At 39.4% G+C, this 18194-nt stretch overlaps 4 protein-coding genes across 8 annotated transcripts; 2 read left to right on the forward strand and 2 right to left on the reverse strand.

Annotated features, from left to right (window-relative positions):
* The first annotated feature begins 589 nt into the window (after window positions 1–589).
* Window positions 590–5677, forward strand: LOC135486016 (digestive cysteine proteinase 2-like). Its single transcript, XM_064768466.1, has 8 exons — window positions 590–652; window positions 1339–1506; window positions 2230–2402; window positions 2692–2932; window positions 3222–3417; window positions 3568–4015; window positions 4287–4476; window positions 4803–5677. The coding sequence occupies exons 1-8, from the start codon at window positions 598–600 to the stop codon at window positions 4985–4987; spliced, it is 1656 nt and encodes a 551-aa protein (XP_064624536.1). The 5' UTR covers window positions 590–597; the 3' UTR covers window positions 4988–5677.
* Window positions 5678–6215: 538 nt separating this feature from the next.
* LOC135486133 (cyclin-dependent kinase 7-like) lies at window positions 6216–9537 on the reverse strand. Its single transcript, XM_064768672.1, has 10 exons — window positions 9417–9537; window positions 9063–9125; window positions 8731–8832; window positions 8450–8518; window positions 8165–8275; window positions 7793–7911; window positions 7505–7691; window positions 7053–7202; window positions 6663–6798; window positions 6216–6392 (listed from the first exon to the last, which is right to left on the reverse strand). The coding sequence occupies exons 1-10, from the start codon at window positions 9486–9488 to the stop codon at window positions 6367–6369; spliced, it is 1035 nt and encodes a 344-aa protein (XP_064624742.1). The 5' UTR covers window positions 9489–9537; the 3' UTR covers window positions 6216–6366.
* A 161-nt stretch (window positions 9538–9698) lies between these two features.
* Window positions 9699–18021, forward strand: LOC135486134 (replication termination factor 2-like). Its single transcript, XM_064768673.1, has 8 exons — window positions 9699–9861; window positions 10148–10242; window positions 10392–10482; window positions 10774–10904; window positions 11078–11156; window positions 15565–15681; window positions 16105–16156; window positions 17164–18021. The coding sequence occupies exons 1-8, from the start codon at window positions 9793–9795 to the stop codon at window positions 17454–17456; spliced, it is 927 nt and encodes a 308-aa protein (XP_064624743.1). The 5' UTR covers window positions 9699–9792; the 3' UTR covers window positions 17457–18021.
* Window positions 11262–16865, reverse strand: LOC135486132 (N-acetyllactosaminide beta-1,6-N-acetylglucosaminyl-transferase-like). 5 transcript variants are annotated; one of them, XM_064768666.1, is made up of 2 exons: window positions 16768–16865; window positions 11262–13195 (listed from the first exon to the last, which is right to left on the reverse strand). In XM_064768666.1, the coding sequence occupies exon 2, from the start codon at window positions 13128–13130 to the stop codon at window positions 11844–11846; it is 1287 nt and encodes a 428-aa protein (XP_064624736.1). In that variant the 5' UTR covers window positions 13131–13195; window positions 16768–16865; the 3' UTR covers window positions 11262–11843. The 5 variants fall into 5 exon arrangements, with proteins under 5 accessions (XP_064624736.1, XP_064624741.1, XP_064624739.1 ...); XM_064768671.1 differs by having other exon boundaries at window positions 16751–16798; XM_064768669.1 differs by lacking the exon at window positions 16768–16865 and adding an exon at window positions 16252–16536.
* Window positions 18022–18194: the final 173 nt, after the last annotated feature.

Genomic DNA, 18194 nt, shown 5'->3' on the forward strand with positions numbered 1-18194 from the left:
ACAGCCTTACAGCTGTGGAGCTAAATTACTACTTCACGAAAGAACTACGCCATCGCCATCTTCAGGGCAAGGTAGGAACTGAAAGTACCTCTTTGGTCTTTTCAGTTCTTACTTTGCCCTGAAGATGGCGATGGCGTAGTTCAGAACTTTAAGGTCTCACTAGCCGGTGGGGAGGCCACGCCTACCTGCCTCCAAAAATGACGCAACGTCATTTCATGCCCTCAAAACATGTGCAATGTCACAGGAACCAGTCTCTGTCAACTTCCTGTTGAGCTATAAATAGCAAGCAGGGCCTGCTCACCGCGTAAGTGCACAGAAGAAGCTGGTATTTTCCTCAAATAATTGTCAGAGCTACCCCTTCACAAAATACCTCGGACATTTAGATTTGAACAAGTAGCAATAGGGATAGAGTAGGCCCATCTGTATCCATGGTAATCGCCCGAGATTGAAGAACTAGGTTTTTTTTAGGGTATAATCCCGACGTGATCACCACTGGCTAGTGAGATCAAAGTCTCACTCCGTTGCGTGGCGGATAGGGTCGAGGTTACCTGGACCTACAGTCACCTGATATTTTTATGTCATCATGTGATCAGCAAGATGGCAGCTATCACTACCAGTCTAGTTGTGATTTCTGTGCTAGCTCTTTTTGCAGGTAATTTTGGCATTTCCAATCATATATTTTCAATATTTCTGGGTTTCATTTGTTTTACCTAGTATGGCCTACCTACTGCTAGATCAATTGCACCTCATAGGTTGATACTAAATGATGAGTTTGTAAAATTGTATTTGGTGGTTTGACACATATAGGCATGCAATTCATTCATGATGGAATGTACAGGGTGTACCAAAACATTTTCGTTGTATGTGGCAGGAGACGGAAGTCACGAGGCCTAACAAAGTTATGACAGGAGGGCAACTCTGGGTTAAAATTTACAATCCCCGATCGGAAATGACGTAGTTTGATCGCATTCAACTATAAATCCATTGAACAGTGGTGCTTCGTTAGTCAACCGATGACCTTTTTTTGGGGTGTAAATGGGGATTGTAAACTCGTTCCCAACTCTTACTCTGTAAGTCATCACTACAGTGTCACAACAAAAAGTAATAAGTATGTGAGCCTTCCTTGCCATGGCTGACGTAGGTTTGCTGACATTTGACACTATGACTATTAGTCGACAGACAGGACAATTTTTAGTTACCGGGACTCAATGTTAGGAGGAACTTTCTCCTGGAGTGATTGTCTGAGATTGATTGGCAATTAAGCCAAATGACGTTCAACCCTGATTTAAAACAACATCCATTCTACAATTGGCTGCAGTTGTTTCTTCATAATTCCAGGTTGCTGCAATGGAGCCACGTTGTTCTTCAAAAGTGCTGAACCACCAACATGGGGTGATGCCTATCAAGTTTCTGCCACCCTTCATTTACCATATGCTGAAATCGAGGAACCCATCTATGCCTTTTATGATGCCAAGGCAAAAATGAGTCGAATTGACTATTACAATGGTAAAGATCATTATTTGGAAACACGATAGGGATCTGCATCCCAAGAGGTGGCACTGATTTTCAATAGGGTAAACATCAGTACTCTGACAAAAATGTTATCATGTCTCAGTCAAACAATGCAATACCCTAGTGACTGTCAGCACCATGTATAATAATTGGCGGCTGTCGTTTTGCTGGTACCTTATTGCCAATGCACCAACATGTTGGGCAATTATCTGGTGATGTCACACTTTTCAGCATGTGATCTGGTCATCCAGACAGTCTGACCTCAAAAGGGACGATTGTTGTCTCGGCCTTACAATACATGGGTTTCTTTTATTCTAACTTTTGACCAGGTGGTTATGTGTAGGATCATGAAAGGAAGCCTTTTAGTTGCAATGATGCATTCAAATTTAGTCTTTGATTTCAATGATTATTTCAATAAATATGTATAAGATGAATCCCTGTCAATGATCTGGCATTATTGGAACATGTGCCCTTGTTGACATTTTGATGTTGGATGTCATATCCATTGTGGATATAAGGTCCGCTGTGGATGTTGGCTGTGGGATACTGGCCGTTGGATGTTGCATCGACTGTTAGTGTTATATTCTCTCATGGATATTGCAACCGTCATTGATTTTGGCTGCTGGATGTTGCATCTATCATGGATCTGTCGTGGTTGTTTGAGGAATGATCTTACACAAAGATTGGTGATTTTAAGCAATGGTTTTACCTTTCAAGCTGTAGTCTCCACTATCCAGCGAGCTGATCAAGGCAACTTTGGAAAGAGCTACAAGGTGGCACCAATGTCCGACTACACCGCTTTCAATAAGAAGACATGCTTCCTTGTGAATGGCACGAAAAATGCCACAGTCACCATTCAGGCACCTCTTCCTGATCTTAAAGGCTACATGGTATGTTGAAGGTGTGATGAAGTGTCATAGCCCAGAAACCTTTTCAAGATTCTGATGGTTGCAGTAGTAGATCTAAAAGTTGCAGTTTCTGTTTACAATGTTTAGGGTGAAATGTCACCCTTTTATTGACCCAATCTGCAAATATAATCTGTCGGGTCAAATACCACAATTCAGTCACTTCCTACCTGCATATTTTACATGTGTATGTGAACATTGTCTTTAAAATGGGATTGTCAAACACCATTTCCTTCTTTTCCAGAGATCATAAATTTTCATTTTCTTTTTTTAGTTTGTCCGATCTGAGAGCCTAAATGACATAGTCTGTGATGTGTGGCAAAATATCACAGTTAGTTTTGGTCGGAAAAGCGTATACACCATGTGGGTGGACAAGAAAACTCAGTCTCCAGTGAGGTACATCATGATGGGTTACGACTCACTTTTAGGATCCCACTACGACAAATATGTGATTGATTATAAAAACTTCAACAATAAGGACAAGATATCCCCAACCACGTTTGCGCCTCCTAAGGGTAAGTACTATTATAACTTCAATACACCAGCACATGTTATTAATCCTTGACTAATCAACAAAAAAATTGGTATTGACTGTTGGTAGTAATTGTGTGTTAACTGGTATGTGTTGCAATACGCACTTACCAAACAACACAGTACTGTATATCATCAAATGCACTTTAACCACTATGACCTCTATTCTTGACCTCTATGTATCCTTTTTGTCATCAAAGGCCTAGGTTTCACACCAATTTTACGTTTATGTTGTGGAACAAAGTTGTCCAAGTTTTCCTTCTATTACAATAGGTATGACGTGTGGTGGATTCCCAGGTCCGGGAGCTGCTGAGCACCGCATCCTCCAAAACCCAATTAGCGAGTACGTCAACAATAACAATGAGCATATTGAGGAGATGTTTGACGGCTTCAAGAGGATGCACAAACCACAATACAAAAATGAGACTGAACACAATCATAGGAAGGACATATTCACACAAAACATTCGGTAAATACCTGACAAATGTAGATTCTTTGTTATTGCTATTTCGTGAATCATGATACCAAGGAAAATCACAAATTTCATCGAGACGAGACCCAGACACCTGGAACAGGATCTCCCATATTTGTAACTGATGTCTTTGTTATCAAATTTCAGGTTCATTCATTCAAAGAACCGAGCTGGTCTTACGTATACACTGAAGGCCAACCACCTTGCAGACCGCACCTCTGATGAGCTGAAATACATGAGGGGACGACTCCACTCAACAGGTTACAATGGTGGATTGCCATTTAACATGGAGGACTATAAAACCAACGACCTTCCAGACAGCCTTGATTGGAGGCTCTTTGGAGCTGTCACACCAGTTAAGGATCAGGCGGTGTGCGGTTCATGCTGGAGTTTTGGTACCACTGGGCATATTGAAGGAGCCTTGTTTATGAAGACAGGAAAACTGGTGCGGTTATCACAGCAGCATTTGATGGATTGTTCCTGGGGTGAAGGCAACAATGCTTGTGATGGCGGTGAGGACTTCCGGGCCTATCAATACATCATGAAGAACAAGGGTCTGAGCAGTGAGGAAGCTTACGGACCATACCTTGGACAGGTGTGTAAATCAGTCTTCTGAAGGTTGATCATGAGGCAGATCCTCAAGTTCCCCATTTTCCTTTGTCTTTCAGTTGCAATTGACCAGTTTTATACTGCTTTAGGCCCTGCAGTAAAAGCGACATCACATTTGAAATAAAAACCTAGAAAAGCTAAACACATTGTGTACCTATTGAGTTGCAAGGTATAAAGCATCTTTCCTTCATTTAGAAGAGCCTCTTGGAATTAATTCTAAACCAGGGTAAATTTTCTTTGACCTTGTGTATTTTCAGGATGGCTTGTGTCATTCAAGAAATGTCAGCACAACAGTTAATCTGAGAGGATATGTCAATGTGACTTCTGGTGATCTAACTGCCCTAAAAGTTGCCGTTGCTAACCAGGGGCCAATATCTGTTGGTATTGATGCCTCCCACACATCACTAGCATTTTATTCAAATGGGGTGTATTATGAGCCAGATTGCCGTAAGTTTTCTATTTGGTTATACATCTTTTCATTCTTGTATGTTCTTATCTGTAATCCTCCAAAAAAGGCTGTCCTTGTAGAGTGACCATTTTTTCATGAAATTGTATTGAGAGGATATGGCATTTCTCCTTACCTTGTATTCAGAATCCCTCCACTAAGTGGGTCTTCATTAGCAAATGGTGAAGTCCCCGTTTCCTTTATGTTTAGGCTTGTCATATGAGCATGTGGCATCTTCAGGGTACTAGGTAGAGCCCATTCCTGGCCATTACCCAATTCCTCGCCATCATTCTGTGGCAGTATAATTATAGCTTTAGCTCTTTTTCAGGCAATGGTGTTGATGACCTGGATCATGCCGTCTTGGCCGTTGGTTATGGTGTCCTACATGGACAAGCATACTGGTTGGTGAAGAATTCCTGGTCGACCTACTGGGGGAACGACGGATACGTCCTGATGAGTCAAAAGAACAACAATTGTGGTGTGGCAACTCAACCTACTTTTGTGGTGTTGTAGAATCGTGCAATAAAACTTAAACTTCCTCATTGAATTCTTTAACAGACCAGATAACCTGGTACTGTTTAGGGTGTGAAAATTATCAACAGTGTTTGAAATTTCATCAAGGATTTTTGCAGCTGATTTGGTTCATTTTATGTTCTAAAACTAAAATCATGTGGGCCATTGTTACCCAAAACAAGCCTATGATATGATGATTATTTGTAATTTTTTGTTTCAAGATGATTGGTTATATGATGATTAGAAATGCTGATCTCAGTGCAAAGTTGACTTCTCCACAATTCCAAACAGATTGCATAATTTATGTTACACAGTGATATATTCATATTTGATTTGAGCTTTATGAGATGAATGCTTTCAGTATTGCAGAAGAACACTTTTAATGTGACCACTGATGCATACGTGTATAAGTATTCTTACATGTAACTTGCTCTGCTGACACTATTCATGGAATACGTCACCATGGCTGGCTTTGTAGTGCATCGAATCATTTTGATAACAGTTGTCAGTCAGAAATCGACATTGACATGGTTAATATGTGCTATGACTTAAAAAGTGTATTTTGTAATTGTACATACCATGTTCAATTGATATAAACAATCGTATATAAATTTTTGTACAATCCTGAATTTAATAGAAATTTGTACAAGGAATAATTTTGATACGAAATAAATGACTATTATTTGATTATATCTGTCTACTTTGTACTGTTGTGATTCATCATTCAATTAGTCAGTGCTTTATTCCTGTAGTATGCAATGCACATGGAAAGATGTTGCTATCTGGACCCAGGAGGCAATCCTTTACTAAGCCAGGGGTAACTGTTTTCCAAGATTCAAGGGAGAAGACTGGCGAGAACATGGTGGGCCAGATAAAGTGGTTGACTGGTGTCTATATCGAGACCATGTGCAACTATGCATGTATGAAAGTACTGTCCTCTGAAATGTCATGTTCTTGAGTGCATAGTCATTGGGCGGATTGTCCAGTGACAAATGGGCCTTGGAGATGATCTGTCCCTTTGAATGTCATTGGACGTCTTATCGTAAAGGATGAGCTAGCCCTTGGATAAACTCCAGTCGGCAGGATTTTCCAGTTATGACAATGGATTCATGACTTCCCAGCCTTTTGTCAAACTGGTTGTTGAAACAGTACACTAGGACCTACTGTCTTACTCTAACCAATGAACAAGGCACAAAATATCAATATTACAGAAATAAATAGTACATTTATTGTCTTTGAATTAGCATTATTTAATCATACAATCACCCCAGTACGTGAAGTCTCAAACTCTCCCAAAACAATGTTGATCAAGTTTCTGGCAGTCAAATGTTCAGATCACAGTCCAAGATGCTGAATGCTCTCACTTTCACGCAAACTGCTCAAAACATCAGTTTCTTTGCACAAGCTGAAAAGAGAAGAAGTTGAACTGAAACTTCTGAAATAGTTTCAACAAACTGTCCTAATTTGTTTATTTAGTAAAGTCTGTGAAGCATCGCTCACACCTATAAGATGATTTAGAACTCATTTGATAATCTCTCCAGAAAAGAACTGCATTCGTCAGTGATATATATCCCATAAAGGCGCTTCACTTGTTTCAAGAAAGTGCTTCAGCTCAGAGCTATCAGTGATGGAGTACATGTAACATGTACATCATGTCCACTGTCATACAACTTACCCGAATCCGACTCCTCCAACAACTTTCTTTTGAGGCTAACAGGCTGTGGTTGTGGCTCAGGGGCTTTGTATGGTTTGGGGAGGAGGTGACCAGGGGTTGGTGGGGGTTTATTGCCAAAGTACGGCATTTTCAAGGCCTGAAATAAAACAGCGGGGAGAACTTATAACAAGTTGACCATGATGTCTAAATGTGAATGATAAGTTGATGTGAAGTTAGTTTCAAAGTTGCTTCGGTCAAGAAAGGACCTTTGTGTCATTAGGGTATGATTCAAATTGGATATGATTCAACCTGGATATATTGGTGGTGGCAGAGTGGAAGGTCGTCTGTCACGTGGCAACCATGCTGCTTTGGTGCAGGCAAGTTTAGAAGAAGACTAGATACGAAGCTTACCTCAGTGGCAGTGCATCTTCTAATAGGATCTAAACACAACATGCTCTCTAGAAATGCAATAAGATCTTTTCCAGCGGCAGTAAATATCTGATCCAGGGGTTGCGACGACTGTTCTTTGAATTTGATGTAGTCAGGTAGCTTGGTCATGTTCTGCAATGGACACCATTGCATGAAAACAGGGAATCACAAAATAATAATCTCAGGTTTATTTGGAGATTTGTGCTCCATAAAAGTGCTGAAAAACATTTGGAAGTCTTTGATTGGAAAAGTTGACACAGGAAATTCTAAATTTCTTTGATAAAGTGGGTCATCATGCAACAGAGTTTGTCCACAAAATACCCAGACTTTTTCCACAAGGTTTTAACTTGATTAATTCCAACGGTCAGAGTGACTTGTACGCACTGACCAACTTCTCCTAATCATCTTTTCTGCAAATCTGAAAATGAACATACCGGCCAAGTCGTCTCGTCAGGTGATCCCATCACCTGAAAGATTCTACTCAATTGGTCCAGATCTGTCTCTCCAGGGAGGAATGGCACTCTTAGTAAGAGTTCTGCAGCAATACATCCTGCTGCCCACACATCCACACCAGTTCCATACATTCTAGCACCAAAAAGGAGTTCGGGACAACGATACCACCTGGAAGGAGAAATAAATTCTCCAGTACAAATAAAGTCTCCAGTACAATTTGTAATTTCAGCCACAACAGCACAAAGGACTTTTAGTTGGTGTTCTCTTACCTTGTCACAACTTGATGAGTATAGACTCTATTAGGCGAGGCATAATACTTGGCGAGACCAAAATCTCCTATCTTCAGGACACCATGTTCGTTGAGAAGTAAGTTATTTGGCTTCATATCCTGCAATGGAACAGGGGGCTAGCCTGAACATTTTGTTGAAAATACATCATTTTTATATCTATTTCTCTACCTCTTTTCATCCTGTCAACTGACGACAAATGATGATGGCTTTCGGGTTTTGGCCCTGGGATGAATGAAGCAGCAAAGGGCATACAGTTGAAAAGGACAGGGTATTTTCTCCTTTTGATGTGCAACGAAGTGAGATTTGAAAAACTGACCAAAAACCCATCAATTTTGAAAATATCCCATTTACCCTATGCAAAATCCAGTGTTTATGGAGGTACTCCAATCCCTTAAATGTCTGCAGTAAGTAACTTTTGATATATGAATTAGTCAGGACGATATTGGTATCTTTTATGATGACCTGAAAAAAATCAAAAAGAAATTAGACCTGTCAAATAAATAATGAGGATTTAGGTCTAATTACAACTTTTCCATCAAAAGGAAAATCTCTAATACTTTGAAGAATCAGAATACAATTACCAGGTTGAGAGTGAAAAGGTTGAAAGTCAGACAAAGTAGACAATGTGATACTCACCTCTAGGTCTGTGTCCATGAAATCAAAAACTAAACTGACATTTGATCTGTGTCCAAATACATCTAACAGCTGAAATATAATATAAGATGATTTAAACTGATCCCTCAGCACAAGTGCAAGTGTTATTTTACAATTTACTTTACATAGACTAAGACTTGCATAAACATGAACACTACCTTTTATCATGATTATCCCTTTGCAGTTGTTCTCCTTACATAAGGTACATTTAAAGCAATTCAGATTTTCCACCTGAACCCAGTGAAGGTTGTGAGGATACTCACACCAATGATGTTCGGATGAGCTATTTCCTGTAAGAGTTTGATCTCTCGGAGAGCTGTCCTGTTGATGCCGTCTGCTGCCTCCGCTCTTGTGCCAACTTTGATCTGAAAATGAAGAAAATCATAAGTTGAGGCTATCACCGCAAGTGCGCGATTGAGGTTTTGTCTTTTTCAAAAGTAATTATGTATCGTGTTTTAGAAGTCTCAGTCACCCTGATGAAATCATTCTCTTTCCCTCCTCTGCAATCAAAGTTGTACAGTCTTTCAGCTGTTACTGATTCAACAAACAATTCTACCATGCTAACTGGTACTTTCTCAAGCTTTTCTGTTCTCACCTTTTTCACTGCTACAATTCTGTCATTGTTGAGGGTATCTTTGGCTTTGTAAACAGTAGCAAACTGGAAAAGGAAAAATGTATTAATGAAGATGTACGAGAACCGTACAGTATGCATGAATCGGCCATCCTGAGGATATCCGGAGTTGATGTTTGCTTCTTCGGCTCTGTATTCCCTTCGGCTCTGTACTCCCATGATCATACATCTACATGTATATTCTGGATGGCCAGCTCCGACTGGTGGTGGCGATGTCGGGATGTAGTACGCACTTTCTGGCAAACCTTTAAAATAGCAATGAATAGCTTGGTTTATTTCATGTGTAGACTCTACAAAGCTTAAGGTCTACTATCTTACCTGTCCTTCACCGAGAAAACCAATCTTTTCGTATCTTTTTCGTCTTTCTTGGAGCGCTTTATCACCACCCATCCTCAAAATCGAAGTGACCCTGGAGTGTTACATCTGTGGTATAACATATATTAGTGCTTTTTGAAATCCAGCATTTTCTTCCTTGAATTGACAATAAGAAAAACTATTTTATTCAAAAATTTGTTGGGAATTTGTTTTCGATGTATAAAAAGACACGAGAACTCTGTCAACCTTGTTTTAGGAATATGAATCATTGTTCCATCTGCTGTTGATAAGACATTTTCGCAAAATCTGTTTTGTTAATTTTCTACCAAATAAACTCCACAAAATCTCCTTCCTCAGTAATAATTGTTATATTTAAAAGATGGGTTGTGATGGAGGGACAATCCCTACTCGAGATGAACTGGTCAGATTAAAGAAGAAACCAGAACAGGTGTGGTAAATCAGCAAATTATCGCAGAAAAATTGCGAAATATTTTGTACCCTGTTTTCGCCATTCCCCTAACTCTTCACTTCCAATCCAGCAGGTTTTGTGTCAACACAGGAAGTGAAATTCTACCATACGAAGCAATTGTAAATTTCATTGAACTTACAACTTAAGAAGAGTCTATGCCTGTAAATGTGGCTATGGCCTTAATCTTTGTATTCTAAACAAATAACTGTTTCTTAGTTTTAGGCCTATATCCGAATAGTGTGTCATTTTCTGTTCTTATTTTCAGAAAGACAAGTTTGCTGACCTCGCCCACAAATGGCAGAACTGTGCAATTTCCCAGGAGCCACTTCGTCGACCAATTGTTGCCTGTGAGTTAGGGAGGTGAGCAAATTTTGCTATCTCTTTAATACAATACAATAGTAATGGTGGTAAATCAGAAAGATTTGCACAAATCTCAGAATGTTCCACTACTTCATCACTGGCAAATTACATAAATGAATGCTGTGACTCATCTGATTCTTTTTATGCAGGTTGTACAACAAAGATGTTGTGATTGAACTCCTTTTGGACAAGTCTAAGTTTGATTGTGCTGCCAGTTTTGATCACATCAGAGGACTTAAAGTAAGCAACATATTTCATCATACATGTAATTTGTCTGTTTCAAGACTTGTGTGAAAAGACCTTCTTTTGAAAATGATAAGATCTTGTTTCTCCTGAAGACAAATTTTGATACTGTTGCTTGTTGTTTTTAACGTTGACCACAGAGGAGTAGTGCACTCCACCGGATAAGCTTTTTTACTTCCAATGATTTTCTTTGCGTTCTCTGGCTGAGCATGCCCAATTCCCTTTGGTTGTGTAAGTGTCCTGTCAAAGTGTGTCTGTCAGTATTAGAATCCTATTCTTCAAATCCAGGATGTGAAAGTATTACAGTTGACCGACAACCCAGCTTACAAAGATGAGGACCACAAGGCTGGTTATGCGGAGAAGGCTTTGGTGAAATACATCTGCCCAATCGCTGGCCTGGAGATGAATGGAAGGCATAGGTACGTTTGTCATACTGGTGACTGCTGTTTCTAATTTGGGACAATTATGGGCCAAGATGCTTTTAATTAGACTGTCAAAAGTTGTTGTTTGATCTCTTTCGGCCATGCCTTTCCATTCATTTTTGTGCAGAATTCATTTCAAAATGAAATACTCATTGAAATTTTCATTACAGGTTTTCGTTCCTGTGGAAGTGTGGCTGTGTTTTCTCTGAAAGGGCTTTGAAAGAAGTGAAGACAGAAACATGTCAGCAGGTAATTTGAAATTTTATATCACAGCCATACCTTTGAAAGACTACTTCTTGTGTTCTTGGAAGATGATCACACTGGTCCATCAAATTGAACATACCAGTTCTGGAATGCAATTTCATGAATACCAGAATTTGCGTTTGGATAGTGGACGCAATTCTTCCTTCTGCGCTTGGTCTCCAATTAGGTCAGGTAAAAAACCTCGTCTATTCAATTTGATGAACCAATGTAACTATCTCCGATAGCTTCTTGATCAGTTTACCATTGGTGCTTCTTGTTTACGGAAGGAAACAAGTTGTTGTCAGCTAAAAATGTAATCGTATTCATCAGTCATTGCAATCAGTGTGGAAAATAACGAACTCTGAGAAAAGCTATGTAAATTTCACTCTTTATTGTTGTAAATGTGTTTTAATTGCACTTGTGTCCACTCATTCATAAATGCATTAATTGCAAAACTGAAGATAATGCAATTGGTTTTGATTTGACATGTTGATGAATCTTAAAGGAGGAGAAGCATGATTACTGCCAAATATCAATATTGCCACTAACATGCTGTGTAGAGGCGGCACTGTATCCAAACAATGACTAGACTTCTAAAATTCTTATCTCCACGTTGTTAAATATGCAAATAAACTCTTCCGCATCAAAAGGGTTAATGGCCTTGGTAATTTGGGGTTTACACTAGGCCTAATGTTATGTGTTAGCAAGGCTTCCTCGTGGCAGTAACTTTTCAAGGCAGTCGATGACAACATGGTCAAAGTGCAAGTCAACACGTCTGGCAAACAGTTCCTTCCTCTTCAACAACCAGGCCAAATCGCCCACCCCAAACACACACAGGTTATTAACATACTTCCCTTCACACTTCTCAATGGGCTGTTCATCATCAAGATACTCTGGTTTCATGACGTGCGCCATGGAAACAAGAGATCTGTCAATACTGCTGCCTGGCGTTGAATGCAGGTGATTCATCGTGGCCCAGTACATCTCCCTGGGACTGTAAGTCTGATTCAGCCACTTGAGAAATATCTGAGCAAAATAGTCTTGGAAGATGAATTCAGTGAAATGCCTTGTGGCAACGTAGTATGGAAATCCATACATGATGTCTGTCTTCAGTGGCGGTTTCTCCCTTAGGTCTGTCTTCTGCTCCAATGTTGTGACACCATTTTCTGATTTGATAACTTCATGTATGTAGCGATACCTGTCTTTCAATTCCTCAGAATCCATCCGTTTCCCAGGCATATCATTCCTATCCTTGAGAAGAGTCAAAAAGTTCTCTATCTCCTTATTACTTTTTAAAGGGAAGCTGTCCTCCTCTAAATTGATAACATACTTCCACCTGTTGTCATGTTTGAGAAGATCGGTCATGCAATTAATCTCGCTGAGAAGCTCAGAATGATGATTTTTGATTTGCATTTCCATTTTCGTAGCCAGGAAAGCACTACCCGGGAAACAATTCACAATCGCCTTGATGGCTTCTTTTAAAGAATCGAGGGCACCCTGATCAATGTGCACGCAATAGATGTTATTCTCATTATAAATGGCATGAAATAACGTTTCAAATTGATGTGCTGAATTCCATACATTTAAAATATAGGCCACTGAAATATTCAACGGTTCTTTATGGTATGGGTTATTGTAACCATATTTCCATTTAAACGAGCCACAATCTTTGGCCTCCTGAATAAAATATGAATTCGGCAACGGCCTCCCGATATCTTTTTGCAACAAATCTCGCGTTTTGTTCACCTCATCCTGCGTTCCATTGAGCAGCAACAGACATTTTGGTTGGTAATGTTTATTGTCACGTAATGCAATCGTATTCAAACTAACGTAATGAGTTTCCAGCCTCTTTGTGATGTGTTTTGTTCCATTTGACTGTAAACCATCGAGGAGGTATTGCCGCCGTAACAGGACAAGGTAGACTATCGTGACCAGTCCCATCACGGCTAGGATGCGACGTTGTCTTACTGCTGCCAACATGTTGTCCTTCCTGTCCTTGTTTTTGTTCACTTGCTACAGACTGTTTCCCAGATGGTTCTTTTTATCTGCAAAGACAAGTAAAAAGCTGAATAACTTGCCAATTCCTTAGACACCGATGTAAAGTGACCTCTCCATGAAGTTAAGGAGGGTTCTTTTCCGGTAACCTTCTGTTCAAGTAATCTAGCCACCAATCCTACCTTCTCACTCTCAGACTCATCCAAGTTGGCAATATTGCATAAATGTGCTTTGCATATTTTTTATTCAATATGGAAATCAGAAATGAATGTATTCATTTAAGGATAAGCAGCTTGTGTCTCCAGCATGTTCAGGTATTAACGCTTGCTGCAACCTACAATAGGATTTGATTGTATTTTTAGAGTGCTCCTGGAATAAATCAGAGGATGGAAATAAGGCAACTGCTATGTGCAATAGAGAGATTATTGCAAACAGTGCTGCTACATATTCAATATTGAAGATTAATACAACTTATTCATGAGGGCAAACAACATTTCATGTGCGCAGTTAATGAAAAATTGACGAAAAACTATTAAGAAAACTGAATATACAACATTGTCTTATGATACATGGAAGCCTTAAAAAGTATAAAGGTCATTTTCATCTAATTAGGCGATGATTTTCCAAATGTTCAGAAATCCCCTCTTTTCATACTTGTACATGCACCACTACTAAAAGTTAACCCTTTCGCTGCAGACGACGTGAAAATGGCACGTCATGTCACATGTCCCCATCACGTGACAATGCCAGTTTGATCCAAATACTATAGAAAGTGACACTTTAAAATTTCTTTGCCCGTCAAGAAAAAAGTAAGCACTGCAGTCCATTATATCCGCATAGGCACAGGTCAAAATTGGCTTCCGCAGCAAATATGTTAATGAATGTAAAAAGGGGTTCCCTTTGCATGGGACTCAAGTCAAAGACTTTTGAACTCACCTGTTTCCAGTTAAGTCACAAAACATGATCACTATTTTATATATCATTAAGTCACTTCTCTTTTCGTAAACTGACACGGACATCCTATTACAAGTGACAGAAGTGGTATGGGAATACTGTTAAACTCTGGTGCTTATTTCATATATAAAACCTCCCTGAGGTATGAGGAGAAATAATTAATGAGAAACCGGTCACAGGATTTTCATGCCTTGCATAAGTTCTTTAGGAATTTTAGTTAATTATTCATTGTTGGTCTAGGAACTTGATGGATAATGTGGAATAATATAACATCAATGGACACATTACTGTTGTATAAAGTGTAGAGACTACAGAAACCGGCTTTAAAAGAAATATCATAAATGTATTATTGTCTGGGTATGATAGTGGTGTGTAAAAATCGGAAGCAAAAACCATTAAATTGTGATTTAACTTCAAAACTTCAGTTCAGTCAATGGCTAATTTTAATACTCTCAATCCTAAAATGCATGAAAATTGTGGTCTGTTTTTGCATATAAGTTTGTTGTCTGTGCTTCACGACTGTGTACATACAATACATTATCCTTCATGCTCAACAATCCAGTGCCATTCAATTTAGCGTGTTTTAACATGATGGGATATTCGATGCTTCTTACCTATCCTTGACCTGGTTCAGCTGTGAGGTTTTTTCAAATTGAGATAACGGAATAATTTCACAATATGTTCAAACTGCATGTTGATGTGTCACAATCATGGTTGTAGGCGTTGTTTTATCTAATTGATAGTTACAGTATCTTATTGATATGATATTCAATAAGACGTAACTTTCAAACAGACAGATCATCATCCCATGGTGGGTAGCAATAATAACTAAAATTCTGGGGGTGTTCCAGTTCATTCACATTCCCATTCACATACTGCCTAGTGCCCGCTTCCAATTAATTTCAATTCAAGATATGAATTTTTTAGTGGTGCAGGAATAATAATGATTAATAATGTAAGCTTGCATAGAAAGCATCATAGGCGACCTGGAAACTGATACAGCTGGTTCGGAAGGGCTGATTTAATCTCCCAACAATGCCTGACCATTATGAATGAGTTAGCTTTTCAGTCCAGCATTCAACAACAAAAAGCATAAATTATTCATTGATGAGCTGACTGTGTGTATAATCGATTTCATTGTATTCACAAGATCTTCATCTAAATGATTCCTCTGATGTATTGTTGTGGGCTGTGAAAGCTTTTAATTCTCAGGAGACCCTTTGATTACAGTACCAGTGAAAGCCTGTATATTGTATCCATGCCACGTTATAGATTAAGTCAATTAGAATTTAGGGCTTTAATTCCAATACAAGAATATTGGTCACCTCCCAGATATATTTCAGATGCTGAACTGTCTTGTGAACTTACATACAAAGCCAATTTGTAAAGAACCACTAACTTAAAAGTGTCACAATATGCCTCTGTCTAAATGTACTTTATAGATGAAGTATTATTTTCCTTGCAGTGTGGTATGCCATGCAGTGATGAAGATCCCGCTATCATCCTGAATGGTACAGAAGAAGAAATGGAAACTCAGAGGACGGCGATGGATGAGCGCCGACTCAAAGCTAAATTACAGAAGGTGAGTTTAAATGAATCGGTTCAAGCTTCAACCAGAACACAACCATAACAAATATTTAGAAATCTGACCTTGTCCACAGGACATGCCAAGGTAACCTCTGTGAAGTATTAACTCGTCAGCCAAAAATTCTGCCGCCCCTATCTTATTTCACGATGTGCATTAACAGTATGTGCTTGGGCACCAGCAGGCTACATTCTATGCCTGAATTTACTGAAGTTTGTCAGATGTTCACATGCAGGTCAGACTAGATTAATGGCTTAACCAGCTGCTCATGTGATGAAGTTCATTCTGAGGGTCAACAATTAAAATATACTTCCTTCATTCAAAGTACTGCATTTCGGATACTGTTACCCTTTTTGGACTGCCCAACAATTTCAAATCACTTTTTGTTGTTATCAATATTTGGTATGATTCAAATTACAGAAAGCCAAGAAAGGACAGACAAGAAAAGCTGAAGAAGCTTTAGGATCTGCAGGTCAGCAAGTTTGTTCATGACTTGGTAACATCCTAGCCGCCCCCCCCCCCCCCCCCCCAACACCACTCTTTTGAAATCTGCATAATGTACCTCACCTACTACCGGTAGTTATTAAAAGCTTCAAGCTTGCCCTGTTATCAATGATGAGGGCCCAGCATTGTCCCAATGATAGTCAAGTCCTACTCTGCATAAGGCCTCGTAGCAGCTGTCCCCGACATGCTGGCATGACTGAATGATTATGAGAGTAGGTGGGATGTTGGTGCATTAGATAACTCTGGTTAATGGAAAGATGGCTTACAGTGACGACAGTGTTGACCATAAGCACTGGGAGCATTTTGCTAGAACTTAAAATCCTAAAGCAATGCGAACTCTTTCAAAATATATTCGATGCCAATTTCAAGGACGGGAGTCAGTTCTTTGCTTTCCAGAGAACAGGTTCCCACCCGTTTATAGATTAGAATTCACTTCATTTTGCAGGAGTTCTAATTGCTATAAGATTTCAAGTTCTAGCTTGAATTGGTGGTACCTATGGTCAACCCTTAACCTGCTAACGTTAGAACTAGAAGTTCAACAAAACTTAACCAACACGCTTACTTTAAAATGTACCCTACCTCACAGTCCCTGATAGCACAAGAATATGTCAAGTTGCATGTGAAGCCAAAACTGTGTCACCTCCTTTCTGTTCATGTGACATCTGCATGCTTCAGCATTGCTACATGTGGGTTATTCCACTATGATATGTACATAATGAAAGCTTGCTGATGCTACCTGGCGACCAGGTGTCAGCAACATCAGTATTGGCTTCACTGTACCCATATATTGCATAAATCAACCTTGCACATATTTGTTTAAATAGTCCTCATGTAACTTTATTCCTTTGGTTACTGAGCGATGGTCCAGCCAGTATTTCTCTCTACCAATTAGTTTAGGTTTCATATCAATGTTGATTGGTCGTCCACAATGTATAGTTACAAATGTTCATACCTACATTATTTTCCTCTTCACAGATGGCCCATCCATAAAGGTCCAGAAGATGAGTGATGAACCATCTACGAGCAAGAAACTTGATAACGGCTCGATGAAATCAGTCGGAACAAATGGGACCGCATCCAAGTTAGCCAAGGGAAGCAAGCTTGCCAGCGGAGCATCAGTAGTCAGGAACAGTGGGAATTCAAAGTTCAAGACTGTTCAGGAAGATCCGAGTAAAAGCAAGGCCTACAAGTCTCTGTTCACATCTCATGAGAAGGCCAGGAATCAGACAAAAGCTCACTGGGTCACGTATAATCCATGTTTTTATTGAGAAGATCCGGAACTTTTTATAGACTTTGCAATATCAATCTAGACAGCCATGTAATAATGGCTTCTAATCTAGTGAATCAGAATCTGCATCTGGTGGCAGGTTTTGATCATAAGATTTCATAGTCGCTCCAATCAGAAAAGGGCAATGAGCTGCAAGCCTGTCTTCTCAAGCTGACTAATACATAGCCAACTATGACTGCCCTCTAATCTGCTGTGACAAGTGGTCATCAGTTCCTTCAGCCAAACTTAAAGGAAGCCTGTCACAGAGATGCAGGCTGGGGCCCTGGCACAATGATAACTTGATAATAGACAATGTGAATCAGTAAATTTGTACATCAAGGTACATGTAGATATTGCAGTTTGCATGTGGAGAAATGTTGTTTTTTTTCTCTCAGAAAATGTTTCACTCCAGATGGGAGGAAGATAATACAAGAGGAGCAAGCCCCTCCAAGTCTTGCATTCACCATCACTTTGAAAATATGTCTGCTTTGTTTAGAAACATTTTATGCTGTGAATGTATTTATTGTAAATATGTGAAATAAATATGATTTTTTTAAATGGTGATATTAAGTGATTGTGTTAGTTTCTTTGAAAGGGAGAATCTTTCCTTCTCAGAAGAAATTTCTTCCCTGAATGGGGAGGTCTTCATCCAGTACACTGTCCTTGCTAAAGAACAACCTACTATCTTTTGAGACACCCTGAAGGCGGAAAACTGATGGGGATGATTCAACATAAGCTT

The sequence above is a fragment of the Lineus longissimus genome, chromosome 4 (genome assembly GCF_910592395.1).
Source record: "Lineus longissimus chromosome 4, tnLinLong1.2, whole genome shotgun sequence".
NCBI classification, from domain to species: domain Eukaryota; kingdom Metazoa; phylum Nemertea; class Pilidiophora; order Heteronemertea; family Lineidae; genus Lineus; species Lineus longissimus.

Bases quoted from the DNA above. Each gene is read 5' to 3' on its own strand.
- LOC135486016 (XM_064768466.1), top strand. From the start codon at position 598: ATGGCAGCTATCACTACCAGTCTAGTTGTGATTTCTGTGCTAGCTCTT. The intron at 1,507-2,229 runs GTAAAGATCATT...TTACCTTTCAAG, and splicing joins TCGAATTGACTATTACAATG to CTGTAGTCTCCACTATCCAG. The intron at 4,016-4,286 runs GTGTGTAAATCA...GTGTATTTTCAG, and splicing joins ACGGACCATACCTTGGACAG to GATGGCTTGTGTCATTCAAG.
- LOC135486133 (XM_064768672.1), bottom strand. From the start codon at position 9,488: ATGGGTGGTGATAAAGCGCTCCAAGAAAGACGAAAAAGATACGAAAAG. The intron at 9,126-9,416 runs GTAAGATAGTAG...TTCCTTTTCCAG, and splicing joins GTTTTCTCGGTGAAGGACAG to TTTGCTACTGTTTACAAAGC. The intron at 6,393-6,662 runs GTAAGTTGTATG...TTCTCTTTTCAG, and splicing joins GTTGGAGGAGTCGGATTCGG to CTTGTGCAAAGAAACTGATG.
- LOC135486134 (XM_064768673.1), top strand. From the start codon at position 9,793: ATGGGTTGTGATGGAGGGACAATCCCTACTCGAGATGAACTGGTCAGA. The intron at 10,905-11,077 runs GTACGTTTGTCA...TTTTCATTACAG, and splicing joins GAGATGAATGGAAGGCATAG to GTTTTCGTTCCTGTGGAAGT. The intron at 16,157-17,163 runs GTCAGCAAGTTT...TCCTCTTCACAG, and splicing joins AGAAGCTTTAGGATCTGCAG to ATGGCCCATCCATAAAGGTC.
- LOC135486132 (XM_064768666.1), bottom strand. From the start codon at position 13,130: ATGTTGGCAGCAGTAAGACAACGTCGCATCCTAGCCGTGATGGGACTG.